Genomic DNA, 17,266 nt, shown 5'->3' on the forward strand with positions numbered 1-17,266 from the left:
TCCCAGACCCGCTTCTTTGGACATTCCTTACTTTTGCTTTTAAATTATTATTTTTTTTCCTTTTTTTTTGGTCCATTTCTAACAACCCAGTCATTGCAGGACAGGTTGGCATTAGGGGCTCAGAGCCCGGCTCGGCAGCGCTGCCAGCAGCACAGGGGTTCGCCGGCTGTCATCACCCGGGTCATAAATCACCTCCCTAGTTTCCAGGAGGTATCCGCACGCCCCAAGAAAGGGCTTCTTGTTAACGCACCACAGTTCTAGCTATAAAGAACAAAGCCCCGAGCCCGCTCCCTGCCAAATCCGCTTGCAAACCAAGAGAGTGGCATCGCATAGAGCGTGGATGTACCTTAATCCACCCCTCCAGATCTCTCACCATGCATTTAGCCTCTGCAAACCAAGGAGCACCCACAGCATCCTTACACAGTCGTTCAACAGAGCATCCACAAAGACTCATTACTGGTGATTTAATAAAAAAAGTCCCATTCCGTGCTCCCCTCTGCCAGGGTTGCTCAGGAAGAGGGAGCAGGACAGATTTAGAGCAGAGGATGTCTGCGCTGTGCCACCACTGATTTTCTGTGGATAAACCCATCCGACCCACTCCTTGCACATGTACAGATGTTTAAAGTGTGTTTGGAAAATGAGAGGTAATTTTAAAGTTGCTGTTGAAGTCAGGGATTGAGTACAGAGGGTTCAGCAGACACAGCCTGGCCTATTTGATTTAAAAAAATATATCATTTCATAGCAAGGAATACAAACCCAACAGCTCTGTCCCAGACACAGCGCAGGGCACCCCCTGCTCACCCTGGCTGTGTTTCTCACTGCACACATGAACTTCACCCAATCACAGAGCGGTTTGGGTTGGAAGGGACCTTAAAGCCCATCCAGTCCCACCTCCTGCCATGGGAAGGGACACCTCCCTCTGGATCAGTGGCTCTGAGCCCCATCCAACCTGGCCTGGAACCCCTCCAGGGATGGGGCAGCCACCACTGCTCTGGGCAACCTGAGCCAGGGCTTCCCCACTCTCTCAGAAAAATATTTCTTCCTCAGATCTCATCTCAATCTCCACTCTTTCAGCTGAAAACTGTTCCGACTTGTCCCATCCCTGCAATCCTTGATCAAGAGCCCCTCCCCAGTTTTCCTGGAGCCCTTCTCAGTACTGGAAGCTGCTCTAAGGTCTCCTCACAGCCTTCTCTTCTTCTTCTCTTCTTCTTCTCTTCTCTTCTCCAGGGTGAGCTACCCCAGCCCTCTCAGCCTGTCCTCACACAGGTGTTCCAGCCCTCGGATCATGTCTGCTGTCCCCTCTGGACTCGTTCCATCAGCTCCATGTCCTTCCTGTGCTGACAACTCTAGAACTGGACACAGGACTCCAGGTGAGGTCTCACAGAAGTGAGAGGGGGATAATCCCCTCCCTGGACCTGCTGGTCACAGAACCAAAAGGGCCTGAGAAAAATCAAAAGTCCGAAAGGCTAGGAGTGTTTCAAAAGCAGATGGGATCCTACTCATCATCCTATGAGAGTAACTGGGGCTGCACCCAGAAACAACGGACAAAGCCTGGTGTGGCCAATGTGGGAACACCCAGAGCAGCCCCGTGGCCACCACCTCTTCCCAAGCGCTCCTGACCGGCTTCTGGGGATGCTCAACAACTGCATGACCATTAACTTGCAAACTCCCTTTATCCAAAACGATTAAAAAATACAATCCTTGAGGACAAACATGGCAATTTGCTGTTAGGAACGGTATGAACCCACGGTCCTCGTCCCAGAGCCCACGCAGCCCCAGCGCAAGGCTCGCTTCTCTGCGGGCATGTTATTTCCCTGTTATTAACAGTAATAGATGTGCATCGGTAATGCGAACACAGAAACCATGTGACAGTTATGACAGCTCAAGGTCTGATATTTTAATTACTTTTTGAAATGAAAACAGTAATTCCAGTTAAAAGCCAAGGGTGGAGGAATTCAAGCGACGGCTGCTCAGCACCAATGCGCTGCAGAGCCAGCAGGTGCAAGGCACCCACGAAAGGACAAGTGCTGGACCACTGGATGCATCCTACCTGTGCATGCTGGCTGCCTGAGCTTTATCTATTTTTCCACGTGTCTGTTTAACAGAGAGGTTTGCATGGATTTGGTTTCTCCATCTGCATCACGTGAAATTCCTCCTGTGTTTGCAAGGACTATCTCGCAGAGGTGATCCAGCCTAACGAAAACCAAGGCAGTGGGCACGGAAAAATAGAGCAAAGAAGGGAAAACCAGAAGAAACATCATGCCAGAACCCAGGCAAAGCGCTAAGCAGGACTTCTTCCAGAATCTCACTTTCTAAACCCAAATCCTGGCTGGCCCGCGGGTGCCACTGAGTCCCCAGTGCCCGGCTGGCTCAGCCCCACTGCTCGCCGCCCACCCCGCGCTGCCTCTCAGGGGGGAATTTAATTCACTCCCCGCTGGCTCTCTCACTTTGTTGTGCTCTGAAGCACGAAATTACAAGATTTACAGGGGAAAAAAAAAAAAAAAAATGACACGGCCTTACAATTGCACACAGGGGCCTCTCCGGCAGCGCCCCAGAGCTGCCCTCGCCCTCCCTCCTCACCACCCAGCAGCGATTTCCACTTAAGCCTAAACTCAGCTCAGCCTGCAAACGAAGGATGCTCTGGCTGGCAGTACCTGGCTCTGCAAACCTGTTGCACAGCTCCGAGAATGGAATTTCAGGATGCAGAGCCCCACGATATCTGCATGTGTTACCCTAAGTGCTGGAGAAGGATAAAGCAAGGAGGATGTTGCCCGCGACCTCTCCTTAGGGCTGAGAAGATTGGAAAGCAGGAGGAAGAAAGTGGGAGTGGATGGGATTTCACCTCCTGGCTCTGTGAACCGGAGAGAAAATGATTTTTTTTTAAAGCTATATCCTGCTGCATGGTGTTATTCAAGAGTCATTAGCGTGTTCCCCATAATTAGGAACGAATGGGTTGTGTCAAATTCATCACGCTCCTGGATGGCTCCCTTTGATCAGCAAATTATCCCATAAAAAAAGTTTGTAATGTTTCAGACACCTCAGGAGCTGATGCCGTTTGACTTTGCCCTCCCCAAGAGCAGCAGCAGCAACACAGCTCAGGGCTGAGGAAGAGGATGGTGACCCAAACATTGCTGGGGGGAACCCACAGTGACCTCAGCCAACACGGGGACACACAAAACAACAGTTCAGAGCAAGATCCATCCCCTAACCCTGGTAGGACCATGCCTGGGGTAGGAAAGCTTTTAATCTGGCAGGATTGGAGAGCTGGAACACCTCCTGTGTGAGGACAGGCTGAGAGTTGGGGTTGTTCAGCCTGGAGAAGAGAAGAGAAGAGAAGAGAAGAGAAGAGAAGAGAAGAGAAGAGAAGAGAAGAGAAGAGAAGAGAAGAGAAGAGAAGAGAAGAGAAGAGAAGAGAAGGCTCTGAGGAGACCTTAGAGCAGCTTCCAGTGCTGAAAGGGGCTCCAGGAAAGCTGAGGAGGGGCTCTGATCAGGGAGTGCAGGGTTAAGACAAGGGATAATGGTTTTAAACTGAAAGAGGGGAGACTGAGATGAGATCTTAGGGAGAAACGTTTCCTGTGAGGGTGGGGAGGCCCTGGAACAGGTTGCCCAGAGCAGCGGTGGTGCCCCATCCGTGTTCAAGGAGGTGTTCAAGGCCAGGTTGGATGGGGCTTGGAGCCCCTGATCCAGTGGGAGGTGTCCCTGCCCATGGCAGGGGGTAGAACTGGATGGGCTTTAAGGTCCCTTCCAACCCAAACCATTCCGTGATTTTTAAAGGCAATCAAAAACCTGAAAAGTACTTAGCAAGTTCTTAAATGTGGTGGATAAGCTGCTTCCCCCAAACTCGGAACCTCACCCCAGATATCACCTCAATAAATGAACCACGGCTAGGCTTAATCCCCGATGTGGCGAAGGCTCTGTCCAGACAGCACGCATCCTGCCAGCGCCAGCTCTGAGCTGCTCCCATGGCAGCAGAGGTTTCCCCACCACGGAAAGAGGCTCTTGGGTACCCAGCCTATGGGGATGCCCACCTCTCCCCAGAGACATCGAATCTGGATAAACCAAAGCTGGAAGCATCCCATCCTCCAACAGGGAAGCAGCCTGTTATCCCAGGGAAGTTGTGGCTGCCCTATCCCTGGAGGTGTTCAAGGCCAGGTTGGATAGGGCTTGGGCAGCCTGATCCATAGCAGGGGCATTGGAACTGGATGATCTTGAAGGTCCCTTCCAACCCAAACTATTCTATGATTCTACGATCCCAGATGCCACCCAGCGCATTACTATTAATTCCTCCCCAAAGGCTCATGCTCTGGCTGCTGGGACACGATGCATGTCCCCAAGACGGGCAGCTTTTAGCTGCCTTTCACACAGCAAACACCACAGTCTTCTCTTTCTTCCATGGGAACACCAGGTCCCATCAGGCACCAGAGATGGAAGAGCCCAGGTAGAGGAGATGGCAACTCCTTCACCCCAGTTAGGGTGGCTGACACACATTTTAATCCCTACATTAATCCCTCATCCCTGCCTAACCACTCTTTTCCCCACAAAACCTCCCCAACGCCTCTACTTCCGTGGACAAAATTGGGCAGAAATAGGTCAAGAAGTTCAAAAAGTCCACTAAGGATGGAGACATCCATGGGTCGTTCTCAAAGCATAAGCCTCAGCCTCCCAGAAATCAAACAACGCAACAGAAAATCCTACCCAGAGTATTTAAAAATACTTTATCCTACCAGGTATTTTATTTGATGAGGGTGTACTTTTTAATTAAGCCCAGCGGTGCCCAAATGCTTCAGGTGTCGGAGCCAAAGCAAGGGGAGAGGGTTCACGCTGCCCACAATGGGAACCACTGCCCCAAAATAGCCAAGGGATTTTCCACCTGGATGGGATCAAAGCTTTGCATGAGGTTTTAACCTCCAAGGAGTGAAAAAACCACCCTAAAAATTACATTAAACCAAGAATTTTGTAAGAGAAGAGGATCTATAAAGAGAGTCTGTCTCTTCTCTTTTCCCTCTGTTCCTTATGGAGGGCAGAAAGGTTGGGGAGGGATGAAAAAAATGTGAAAAAAAAAAAGGATATTTTACACTAACCTCATAAAAATGACATCGTCACATTCCAGAATTAGAGCTATTAAACCAACACACACACACACACACACACACACGGATATTTTTAGATGGATATTAACGGTAAATGATGCCATATTGAGAAGTACTTCCACCCAACCCAGCCCTGGTCTGGCTTAACCAGAACCAAATGGCTTAAAGAGATCAAAATTAACAAAAATCACACAAGTCTTCACAGGGGGGAGAAAAAAAAAGTCCTTTTTACAACCAGCTCTGTGCTTCGGTCCCAGCTGTTCGCCCTTTCGCTGTACACATTAATGCTGCTGGACTTGATTCCTCTACTCCTGATTCTTCAATCCTTGCAGGCGAGGGGTTAAACCCATTTCCACTAATGAAGAACACAAGGAAAGAGCTCCTGACAATCCCACCCAATGGAAAAAAAAAAGGGAAAAAAGCCTTCCTGCATTTGTACTCGTTAAATATAAAATATAAATCAAGGAACCTAATAGAGAGATGAGTTTCACTTAAGTGCTCTGGTCTCATTTTTATCTTAAATACCCTAATAATAGCAGATTACACAATATATTTGAGATGTGATCACATGTTTTATGGAATGGTATCTTTCCTACGGCAGAAGTGCCCCTCCTCCCCCCATCCACACCCTTCTCTATCAAAAAAGTCCGATGTGCTTCTTTTAAAAAAAATTGTTTAATAACTTCACTTTACTCTACAATATTCTGGGGTGTTTTTTTGCATAATAAGACCCCACCAATCAACGCTAGAGTGGCTGCGGTTTCCAGATTCTCCTTTTCCATAGGACTGTGAGTTGGAATGAGCTACCATACATCCAGGATTCCCTGCTCCGAGCAACCCTACGCCTCAAACTGCCCCCAAGACCCAGCCTCGCTGCACCCCACGGCCTTAAACCCCAACTCTACGATGAGATGAGACTTGGATTGTTTTGCAGGGATTTGTGGAAACCCCGGAGAGACCTCAATCATCAGAAAGGAGCCCCTGTTGCGCACACAGCCCAACGACTCCCATCCACGGGGCGCACCTCTGCACCCCCATACCCAAACTGGAGCATCCTCCACCCTTCTCCCACCGCAGGGATGTGACACCCCTGTCACCCCGCTGCCCTCGTTTCCTGCCCAGCCTTCCTCTGCCCAGGATTACCAGGAGGGCCGGCGTGGCAGGGGGGCGAGAGGCCAGCCCTTACGTTAAAAACTCATTAATGCATGAAGGCAGCGGGGCCCTTTGGAGCTTGCTTGGAGGATGTCAACGTGCTGGAGGTCTCGCTGCGTTCCCACAGCAACGGCGGTGGGAGACCCCGGCCGGCGGGCAGCCCTCCCATGCCCCTGCCCGACCTCTCCCCTCCGCCAACCCCGGCACAATGCGAGCGCGCACTATTCAAGCTTTTCAGCCCAATCCCACCATTGAAATCCAAGGATTCAACCCGAATGCCAGTCTCTGGACTGGAGGAAAAAGGAAGGATGGAGAGGAGGGGGATGTTCCAATGTTGGGCAAGGAAGATGCCCTTTCCCTGCATCATCCCACCAGGCTCCCGCTTTCCCTCTGGACCACAGGATGCTCTCAAGTTGCACAGATCGAGGTGGACAGAGCGACCAAGGGACAGAAAGCTGTCAGTGCCGCAGCTGGCAACCCCTCTCCTGCTTGGTGCAGCTGGATAGCCCCATCTTCTTGCTCCAGGGACATCCCATAGGTCACCAAACAGCTTTGGGAGCTCCCTGAACACCCTATGATGCACTCAGCTCCCTGCAAGCCCCTACCCAGGCTACTCCCCTCCAGGCAGAATCCTCGGAGAGGAGTTTTAACCTGAGATGTTCCCGCAGCTCAAACACTCTCCAGAACTGGGCTCACTCTTTCAAAGGTGGGAGCAGAGAGACTGTAGGTACCGAAAATGGTCAAAACCAGCTGATTTCACCAAAAGGTGCAAACCCAGCCAAAAGTGAAGGCAGAGTATGTGTCCCGAGACCTGCATCGCCCAAGCTAATCCCTGTGGACACTGGTAGTCCTTCACACAGGGTAGTCCTTCAAGCCTTAGCGTGGTTGTTGAGTGGTGGGTTCCCACCCTTTCAAGCTTCCTAATGTTTCTTTGGGATTTCATGTAGTTAAATAGGAACAAGGATTGAGCGTCGACATTTCGGGAGCTGTGGCAGAGGAGCTGTCAGACAGGAACAGCCCAATGGTCCGGGAACCTGACTGCGACAAAGGGCGAATGCTGGATGCTCCAGAGGATGGTGTAAAGCCTTCATGAAGCACCTAATTGTGCAAAACTCTATATATGGGGACATTTATCCATGACCCCAGCTGGTGCTCAGCCTGCTCCCTGAAGCATGAAGATTGATAGTCCTCAGGATGGGTTTTTTTTCCTCCCCCCAAAGTGCTGTCTTTGCAGATGTCGTTTGTTTTTGGAAGTTTACCAAACCCTGTGTTTTAATAATTCCAAGTGGCGGCGAGTTTCCCAGGGTAATTACACCGGGAATCCAAAAGAAGAAATGCAAAAAGGTTGAAATTAAACATTGGCTGTGTCTTGGGCAGTGCAGGATTTCCCGGGTGAGCTCGGGGAGCAGCATCCGCAGGGATCAGCCAATAATAGTAGTGCTCTGCATTGCAAAAAGCCTTTTTCCCCTTCTTTTCCAGAGGAGATAACCCCGTTTCGCTGCCCACCCTCAGATTTGCACCATTCTGGTTGGGCAGGACCAAGCATCTCCTATTCATCCCTCGCTCCGGCTGCCGCTCAGGGAAACTCGGGGCTGTTCTTGGCGCAGGGAGAGGAGCGAGCGGCAGCTCCTTCAGCAGGGGTGACTCGCAGCGGCATTACACGCATGATTACCCTTCAGATCAGGGGAACAGGGGCTTAACTGCGTGAGAAACGGCTGTTATTCAGGTAATGGATTTACAGCACTCACTACTAAAGTATCAGACACAGCAATTTTTTACAGCTTTCACGCTGGAATTTATGGCTCAGGGAGGCGATCTCCATACGAGGCAGGGATCATTGCCTTATTTAGTATCCGAGGAAGAAAATTTATGTTTTCTCCAAAGTTTGTTTTGAAAGGTAACCTGCAGGCATGCACACATGGTTCCCCCTCCCCAAATCCACCCCGTGCGAGGGGAGCCGGGTGCCATTCAGCTCCCGTGCACTCCACGCATGTGGCTCAAGGGCAGAGCTCTTGCACGCAGATGTCACCGTCACACACGTTTTAGACCAAGCATGTGAGGCTAACTCTTCAGCTGAAGGCACCAGAGAATGGGAGACCACCCCTGGTCACCCACCTGGGTAACCAAACACAGACTCAAGAGAAAACCTGCTCCTTATTTTATAGCCAACGGGTTGTAACCCTGCTCCTTTCCTACACCATTTTCCTCATCTGATGAGGGACAGAGCAGGCAGACCCAACAGAGCAGGCAGAACCTCCCCAAAATGCAGCCAACTCCTAAGCAGCAAGAGTCAGCCCTTGAACTGCACGGATGGATCGTCTCCATCTCCCTAAGGATGTGCACCCCGAAGTGATGGGCTTTTTGGGGCAGCTCCTCCTTTTTGGGGCAGCACTTGCACGCCAGCTTCAACACGGCTGCCCAAGCCTGGTGGTGCAACCCATCTCCTGGACCAGCCCTGGCGATAAGGGGAGGTTAAAACTGGCTGTTACCCCCCAAAAGCCAGATCTTCAAAGGACTCAATTCCATGTTGCCTTGTGGAAAGCGAGTAAGAGAAGAAAGCAGGGCGTCACTCCTACCTGCTGCTGCTGGAAGTGCAGGAGCTCCACGGGGCTCATCTCGCCGTTGGTCTCCCCGCTCGTGGCTCCTTCGCGCCCACCGCCCCCTCCACCGCCACCCGTGCCGCCCCCGCCTCCATCAGGCTGGTTGCTGAGGCTGCTGACCCCGTTTTGGCTGGAGGGAGTGGATCGTATCGTCTCTGAGGCGGATTCAACCATCATGACTTGCTAGCAGGACCTGAGGAGGAGGAGGAGAGAGCAAAGCCTGAGAAGACAGTCTGAAATCCCTGCTTGGCAATCCCACCTCTGCCCGCTCCATGCCCCATCCTCCTCGATCTATCTCTGATCCCTGTGAGGTCCAGCAGGGAGATGCAGGGATCTCAAAATCCAGGGATTTTTAGCTGCATTCAATTTACTCCAAAACCCAAACATGCATTGTCATGAGCTGCCTTGAATTCACTGCCAGCCCCGTGCAAAGCAAGCACAATCCATCCCTTAGGAAAACACCACGTTTACGGCTTTCTCACAATCTGATACAAGACATAAACCCCCAGGAATCTGGGCATTCTTCATAGCATCCCAAAATATTTCACTTTGCGACGCTGGAGACGGCACAGCGGAAGCTTCAGCGAGGCTGCACACCGAGCATCTACAGCCCACGCTACACGTTTCACCACGAAAACCTCAACAAGGTTGACAGGCTTCCACAAAGCCCATCAGCTCCCAGCAAACCAGCAGGAAAAAACACCTGATAGGAAGTTTGCTGCCAAGCTGAGAAAGCCCAAAGGTACCACGGAGCTGCGACACAGCAAAACAAGGGTGCATCACCGGAAAATCCCTTTCTCCCAGATGCCTCCGTGCACTCCCTCCTCCTGCTGCACCCTTCGGAAGCCCTTGAGGGGCCAAGCTGGGTGCTTCGCTCTTTGTGGTGGAGGGGCTACAAAACCCACCGCATTTTCAGCCCCCAGCAGCTGCATTTTGCAGCTCTTGCACTTCACATCAGGCAGTTATTGGCTTCCCTCTCTCAAGGCAACACTTTGCATCCACGAATATGGCTTACCCTGTGATTTCTCCCTGCCTATTACCTTGTTCCAGCTGGGGCATGAGGACAGAACTGCCTGAAGGTCACATTTCCTCCCTGGGTTTTGGCTGCAGGGCTTGCACTGGAAAGGGTGACCCTGCAGCAATCCCAGGAGCAGAACTGTGGGATGCTGGCAGCCTCAAGACCGCCGTCCAGAGCTCTGTTTGGCCAACACAAGCTCCCAAGCCGTGGCACTGAGCTAGGGGAAACCACCAGGAGAGCTGCAGGTTGCTTGCACCCAACACACAGACAGCTGCATCAGAGCTGGGCACTAAGTACACCCTTTGCCCCTTAATTAAATTAAGGCAGAGGGGCCAGGGGAGAGATCCTGAGGAGCTGCAGGGTTTGGCTTTAAAGCGATGAGACAAAGAGGCTTGGCTCAGCTGGGTTTGATTAGCAGGCAGGTTGTTAGCTCTAAACCTGAGGGTCTCCTTCCTAGGAGAAACTCCTGGATCCAAGCTGACACCAAAGGGAAAAACCACCACCCCATCCAGCATCAAATCCTGCTGCTCCAGCCAGCGACTGGGACTGTACCCAGCCCCGGCACGCACACAGAGCGGGATGGGAGTACGGGAAGACCCATTGGAGCCAAATGTCTCTCTCTCCTTCCCACCACGCAATTTGCCCTGTGGAAGAGTGGAGGACGCAGGGTTTTATCTCATCCACACCAGCTCCTTCCTCACCAGCGGGTGCCGGAGCAGCATCAGCACTCACCGACCACCACTTGCGAGTTTGAAACAGGAGGGGAAGAAAGAAAGAGGGATGGAGAGAAGAAATATTGTTTCTCTCTTTTTCTTCTCTTTTTCTTTCTCCCCCTTTCTTCCTCCCCCCCTGCCCCAAAAAGACAGAAAGACAAACCACGAACAACATAATTGCTGAAATGTGGCGTGTAATAATAGCTATTCAGAAGCTGATCATTCATATTAAACAGGGTGAAGCAAGCTTCTCATTTGCATGTTTGAGATTATATGCATTTCAAAAGTCATTTCCGCAGGGTATATGACTGACATTAATTCCCATGTGGAGCTGCCGGCTCCCTCCCACCGTCCTGGCGTTCCCAAACCCGCGCGTGGGGTGACACACCAGTGGCTGCGGGAGAGTTCAAGGTTAACGGGATTACTGGGCTTTGGGTTTAGGTTGAAGTGCTGGGGAGGGAGAGCACGGCATCATCAGAGCAACTTCCTTGGATGGGATGATAAAAGGATGGGAAGGTTAAAGGATGGGACGGTAAAAGGATGGGACGGTAAAAGGATGGGACGGTAAAAGGATGGGACGGTAAAAGGATGGGACGGTAAAAGGATGGGACGGTAAAAGGATGGGACGGTAAAAGGATGGGACGGTAAAAGGATGGGACGGTAAAAGGATGGGACGGTTAAAGGATGGGACGGTTAAAGGATGGGACGGTTAAAGGATGGGACGGTAAAAGGATGGGACGGTAAAAGGATGGAATATTTGCTTGGCGATGCTGCGTTAGGAGCAAAAAAAGCTGGAAAAAAAGAAAACCCCATTTGCTCCTTCCCCCTAAAGATGTCAGAGCCTGCAGAAATATTACATTACGGCTGTTATTTTTCTCGTTTTCCTTCCAAAACTCCGCATTTCAGCCAGGCAAGCAGCCCCGTGGGGAAAGCCAGGCTCTGCCCATGTCCGGCAGTCACAAGGCATCATCGCGGCCAGAAACTCAGCAGGATTCAAAAAGGGATTTGACTTTTATACGGAGAACAGGAATATGCAGAGTTACAACAGGAAGTATTAAAAAAGGCAAAAAAAAAAAAAAAAAAGAAAAAAAAAGAAGTTTTTTGGAAAGGATATAAAACTTTCCTGGCTTCGGGGCGTAGTTGAAGCTTAACTATTGGAAATCAGGAGGAAATCTCTGCTGGTGGAGGAGCTGCGGGCTCACTCTGCCAGAGGTGGGATGGATGCTGGAGCTGATGAACCGGCGCTGGGGTCTGGCCAGGTGATTCCCGCAGCCCAGGACACCAGGCCAGTTGGGTTCCCTCTCCAAGTCTAGTAAAACTCGACTTCCCGTTCCCCAACTCTACTGGGATGCTGGTGTGTCTGGGTTCGCACCGCTGCGAGGGAAGTCGTAAAAGAAAGTAATAATAATAATAATGAAAATATTTCCATTCATATAAAAGTTTTACAAAACCTTAAAGAAAAAAATGAAGGCACTGTCTGCAATCTTATAAAGTTGATTTAAATTAGGAACGAGTGCCTTTCCAGCCAGGGCTGATCCGGGATGACTGAGGCCGCATTGGGAAGAGGAAACACGGCTGCACGACTGGCTGCGAGTGCTGAAGGACACGTGCGTCCCTGCACATAGACAGGAGGGCTCTGCAGCATCCCAGCTCTGGCTTTGCATCTGTGCCAGTCCAAACACATCCAATATTTAGGGATTCTCCGTACGCCGGTATCTAGAGAGTCTTAACAGGATCAGACCTCCCCCCAGGTATAAAAGCCTGGACCTTGCCCACTCATAGCAGAAGATACAACACTCAGATAAAGTAGAAAAGGATGTTTTCACTAAAAACGGAGGAGACGAGACCCCTCTAACGGCAATGAGCAACAGAAGCTGCAGAAAACAAATTGCTAATTACCAGTGCTGACTCAAAATCACTTCACTGAACAAGCGCTCTGCCTTACCCCCTGCTTCACTTAAACCCGCACCTTTCGCAAAACAAAGAAAAGGAAACAGAGAATTACAAACGGCGTTAAGAATCCCCCTGCCTTTAGCAGTACCATATGGCAATGAGAGTATATTAATTACCGTTGCTCTTTAATTAAGAATTGCTTCATCTGAGAAGCAACATTTCCTTGACATCCCCTGACTTGCCGCTAACCTGTAAAGTGCACGCGCCATGCCAAGTCATCAATTCATTTTATTGACATCCCCCCGCAAACAGCCACGATACCAAGGTTTTCCAATTAACACCTCCACACTCTCTAATTAGCGCAATTAACAGACTGATGGATGCCCAGAGCTTCCCTGCAAGGGAGGGTGCAGAGCAGCTGGACGGGCTGTCCGACAGGGCTCCCGTCGCAAGCACATGCGTCTGACAGGCATGTGCCATGCTCAACGGGGTCCCTCGGAGCCCGGCATCGCCACGGAGTGCTTCCAAGCTCCAGCAGAAAGGAAAAACGAACACAGAGGTGAGCAAGCCAACAGACCCGAAGATTTGCACAAAAGGAGGTGGGAGCTGTGCCCAAGTCTTTAAGAACAAGAAGAGGAGATAAAGCATTTACAAAGTGATTGCTCGCCCAAAGCTCCAAAGATGAAGTTTGGGGCATATAAAGCCACTTGAAGTGATGCTGTTTCTCCATCCGATTCGGCTCTATAGATATCACAACTAAATAGGACTATTTAGCCCACGAGACCCACAAAAAGCAGGTACAGCTAAGACCACGAGCTCCTATGAAACAACTACCTGAACACCTATTTTAGCCGCATCTCCTATTTTTAAGGAGTCCTCAGGGGCTCCATAACTTTGGGCTGCCCTTCACAAGTTGCAGGCAGCACCGGGGCTGCATACGGCCCCAGCATCGCAGCTCCCTGTCCTCGATCACCATCCCCATCCTCACTCCAGGTGCCCCTTGGTCTCTGCTTCCCTGGATGCAAAACCAGAGCATCCCCAGCTGAATATCACAGCTGGGAGGGATGAAGGTGTACAACGGGCAAACACTAGCAGGAAAACACTCCTCCACATCTCTATGTGATCTAGAATCACATTCTATGATTCTATGATCTCCATAAGCCGAGCAAGTCCCCAGTGCTGAACCACATTTTGCGCAGAAGAGGCAGGTGGTACCATGTGTTTGGGAGTAGCCAGCTACTGCGATGTTCCACAGGCTTTTTCCACCCTTCCCATTAGATGTCAGCCCCAAAGCGCTTTTCAAGACCCTTCCTCCCAGCTCCAGCCTCGTCAAGACCCAGAGGAGAGCAGGGGGCTACTCCATGGCATGGTGAGGGCTCTCCCTCCGGCAGCAGAAGATGCAGGAGCACAGACCAAGCAAATCCCCCTCCTCCAAAGCTGTCGGAAGCCTTGTGAGATGCTCCCCTGCACAGCTGGGAGGAGATGAAGGCTCCGGGAAGCTTGATCCCAGGCACCGGATCTGCTCCAAGCTATGGAAAGTTGAGCAACCTGCCCATCCGGATCCGGCACCATCGAGGCTTTAGGAAGCGGCTCGCTAATCTTAAAAGGCTTTGGCTTGAAGAAAAGCAGCAGCCAGGATTGCTCGGAGAGTGGCTTTTTACCCTTTAATTAACACATAAACACATGGAAATGTGGAAAGGGGATTAAAATAAAAGTCTGGGGGAGCTGAAATGAATCTAGAGCATTACCGTAAATTAGAAGAGATTTAAGGAACCGAGGACCAGCTAAGCCTGGGCACCGCTTTAATGGGATCTCACCTCTGGGCACTTTCATCTCCCACTTTCATCTCCCTCCCAGCAACTTCTTTGGGAAGAACCAACCTCCGGGCACACAGGAAGGCCTTTACTCCCTGCCTTTCTCCTCACTTGCCCACCATCCAGCAGCAGAGAACATTTGCCACTACACAGAAACCAAGCGAGAAGCACCACAGGGAAGGTTTTCTCCCCCAAAAGGTGGGTCATCTCATTTGGAGAGCTGAGAGATCAAACTTTGAGGATTTACAAGGCCCCTTCCAACCCAAACCATTCTATGATCACCTGGAAGCCTGAGCACCACCAATGAAAGAAGCAACCAGGACTGTACCATGCCGGAGTGCGAGATGTAATGCTACTCCTGCTTGGGTCCTGGTCAGCCCACCTGCCTCTCCAAAACACATCTCCATTGGAGCATCCTTTGCTCCCCAAAGCTTGTGCCCACAAAGCAACGAGGACACCCCAACTATAGCCAAGCCCATGGGAACTGATGGAGCCATCCTACACGGGACATGGAGACGCCGATGGTTGACTGGCACATCTCCAAGCTTCGAGGAAAATAAAAGCCTTTCTGGCGTGGATGTGGGGCTGGCTGGACACTAGCTGGACCAGCGCCGGATGAATGCTGAGGCCGGTGCCGGGCACGTGACCGGATCGCTGTGCTTCCCTGGCTGTGCTCTTGAAAAGATTAAAAAAAGAGCCCCACTCCATCTCATTAAGAAAGTAAACACAAGAGCCGTCTAAGTGTCTAATTAAGCTTCTAATTAGTCCCTGCTTGTTACTAATGCAAATTAGATTACGCTGCTTAACTACAGCATGTCCACAACACCCTTGTTAATTGCGGCCTTTTGAAATTAAATTACTCCCTAATTAGCATATCAAAGCCATTGATTCGGAGCCAGGAAAGATGAGGGCAGGAGGAAGCCAAACGCCAAGTTTTGTTAATCAGGGACGTCTAATTAAATAGTGACGTGGTGCATGGGGGGCTCCTGCCTGGCTGCTCAGGAGCTGCATGTGTGGGCGCAGGGGGGACCCCGAGTCTGGCAGCACCCTCAGTGGGTGCAGGATGGATGCACCTAGTGGGATGCACCCAGCATGGTTCATCACTGTGGTGCCGAAGCTTCCTTGTGGATCAGGATGCAGGTGAAGCATCCACGCTCTGGTGATTCAGCAGGATGCACCCACTGTGGTTCATCCCTGCCACGCCAGAGCATCCCTGTGAGTCGGGATGAAGGTCCAGTATTCATGCCCTCGTGATCCAGCAGGATGCACCCACCGTGGTTCATCCCTACCACGACAAAGCATCCCTGTGGGTTGGGAAGCAGGTCAAGCATCCATGCCCTGGTGATCCAGCAGGATACACCCATTGTAGTTCATCATTGCCACGATGAAGCATCCCTGTGGGTTGGGATGCAGGTCAAACATCCATGCCCTGGTGATCCAGCAGGATGCACTCACTGTGGTTCATCACTATTACGCCGGAGCATCCCTGTGGGTTGGGATGCAGGTCCAGCATATCCATGCCCTGGTGATTCAGCAGGATGCACCCATCACGGTTCATCCCTGCCATGCTGGAGCACCCCTGTGTGTTGGGATGAAGGTCCAGCATCCATGCCCTGGTGATCCAGCAGGATGCACCCAGCATGGTTCATCGCTGTGTCAGAGCATCCCTGTGGGTCCGGATGCAGGTCCAGCAACCATACCCTGGTGGATGCACACTGCAGCTGTGGGGAAAAGCTCAAGCTCCAGGAAGCATCCCTGGAGTTACACCTGTCACACGGTGTCAGGATCCAGCACTGAGGAGGGAGACCTCAAAATCTCATCTCCCAAAAAACTTGCTTTCCTCCTGCTAAATGTGCTCTGAAGGGGAATTCAGAGGAAAAATATCTCCAAGCGCAGAAGCAGCCCTGCAAGCCCCTCCATTGGACAGGGTTGTCCGCCCCACAGAGCATTCCTCAAATCCTCAGCAACGCACACAGGAGCAGAAAAGGCATCCACGCAAGGACAGGCAAGGCTGGAACATCCAACCGCATCTCTCACCTGGAGGACCCCAAATCCAGCTGGCACAAAAGCCCCTCACCACCATGGGATGGGAGAGGGGAATGCCTGCACCAGTGGCCCTGGCACCAAATCCAAGGGGATCCATGAAGAACACTCCCACCTACACCCCCATCCCAACACCCTGCAGGCATTGATGAGTACCCAGCACAGATCCGTTCTTCCCAGAAAACAAACCAATCTGTCGAGCCCTGAGTGCAGACGCCCTCAATAATCGTTTGAGTTACCCCCAAAACCTCCAGCCCCAAATTCCAGACAGGACATAAATATCAGAGGCACTGGAGAAGAGCCTGGATCTAAAAGTCACCAAGTAGAGTCACTCCAAGGAGAGCAAAAATGAAGCAAATGGCTTATTTTTAAAGTTATTTCAATAACTTCCTGAATTACTCAGTCCTTTAAATCTTATAACTTTTCCTCTTTCTTTTTTTTTTTTTGTTTAAAGAGGTAGGAAGGAAAAAAAAAATAAAGGGACAAAGATTGGAAAAGTTTAATAGAGGGAGAAAAAGTCTATTAAAATAAAAAAAAAGGCAGCCCGTCTCGGGGGAAGAGTTGAAATATTAAAGAAAGAAAAATCGCTTCTGCGGCTGCTGAGAGAGGAGGAGGAGAATGGAGCAGCTTGAAGAGAAGGAGCTGTGCACTTTTAATTGAAAAGAGGGAGATTCAAATGAAATATCCAATATTAAAGAAAGGAAGAAAGACGGACGCTGGCCAAGAAATTGCTAAAGCCCCAACTTTCTTTCTCTCCTGCTGCCTTGGAAGTTATAGGAGAGAGGGCTGAGAGAAAGGAAAGGAAGAAAGGGTCCTTCTTAAAAGAGGAACTCAAGGGAACGGAGGAGGAGGGTGGGAAGGGAGACCAAGTTTTATTCATTTATTTTATGAGATGAGTAAAAATAATACATATTAAAAAAAAAAAAAAAGGGCAGAGTTTTAT

The 17,266-nt window shown here is 50.7% G+C and overlaps 1 protein-coding gene across 3 annotated transcripts in view; it reads right to left on the reverse strand.

The window, feature by feature from the left end:
* FOXP4 (forkhead box P4) overlaps positions 1–17,266 on the reverse strand; it is a 70,282-nt gene that overhangs the window by 37,378 nt on the left and 15,638 nt on the right. For all 3 annotated transcript variants that reach the window (XR_008453472.1, XM_054087528.1, XM_054087527.1), the window contains exon 2: positions 8,819–9,035. Coding sequence is in view for 2 of the 3 variants with exons in the window: in XM_054087528.1 (XP_053943503.1) it covers positions 8,819–9,019 (201 nt within the window). In the remaining variant the exon portion in view is untranslated. The remainder of the gene's footprint in view (positions 1–8,818; positions 9,036–17,266) is intronic.

This window comes from Cuculus canorus, chromosome 24 (assembly GCF_017976375.1).
Source record: "Cuculus canorus isolate bCucCan1 chromosome 24, bCucCan1.pri, whole genome shotgun sequence".
NCBI classification, from domain to species: domain Eukaryota; kingdom Metazoa; phylum Chordata; class Aves; order Cuculiformes; family Cuculidae; genus Cuculus; species Cuculus canorus.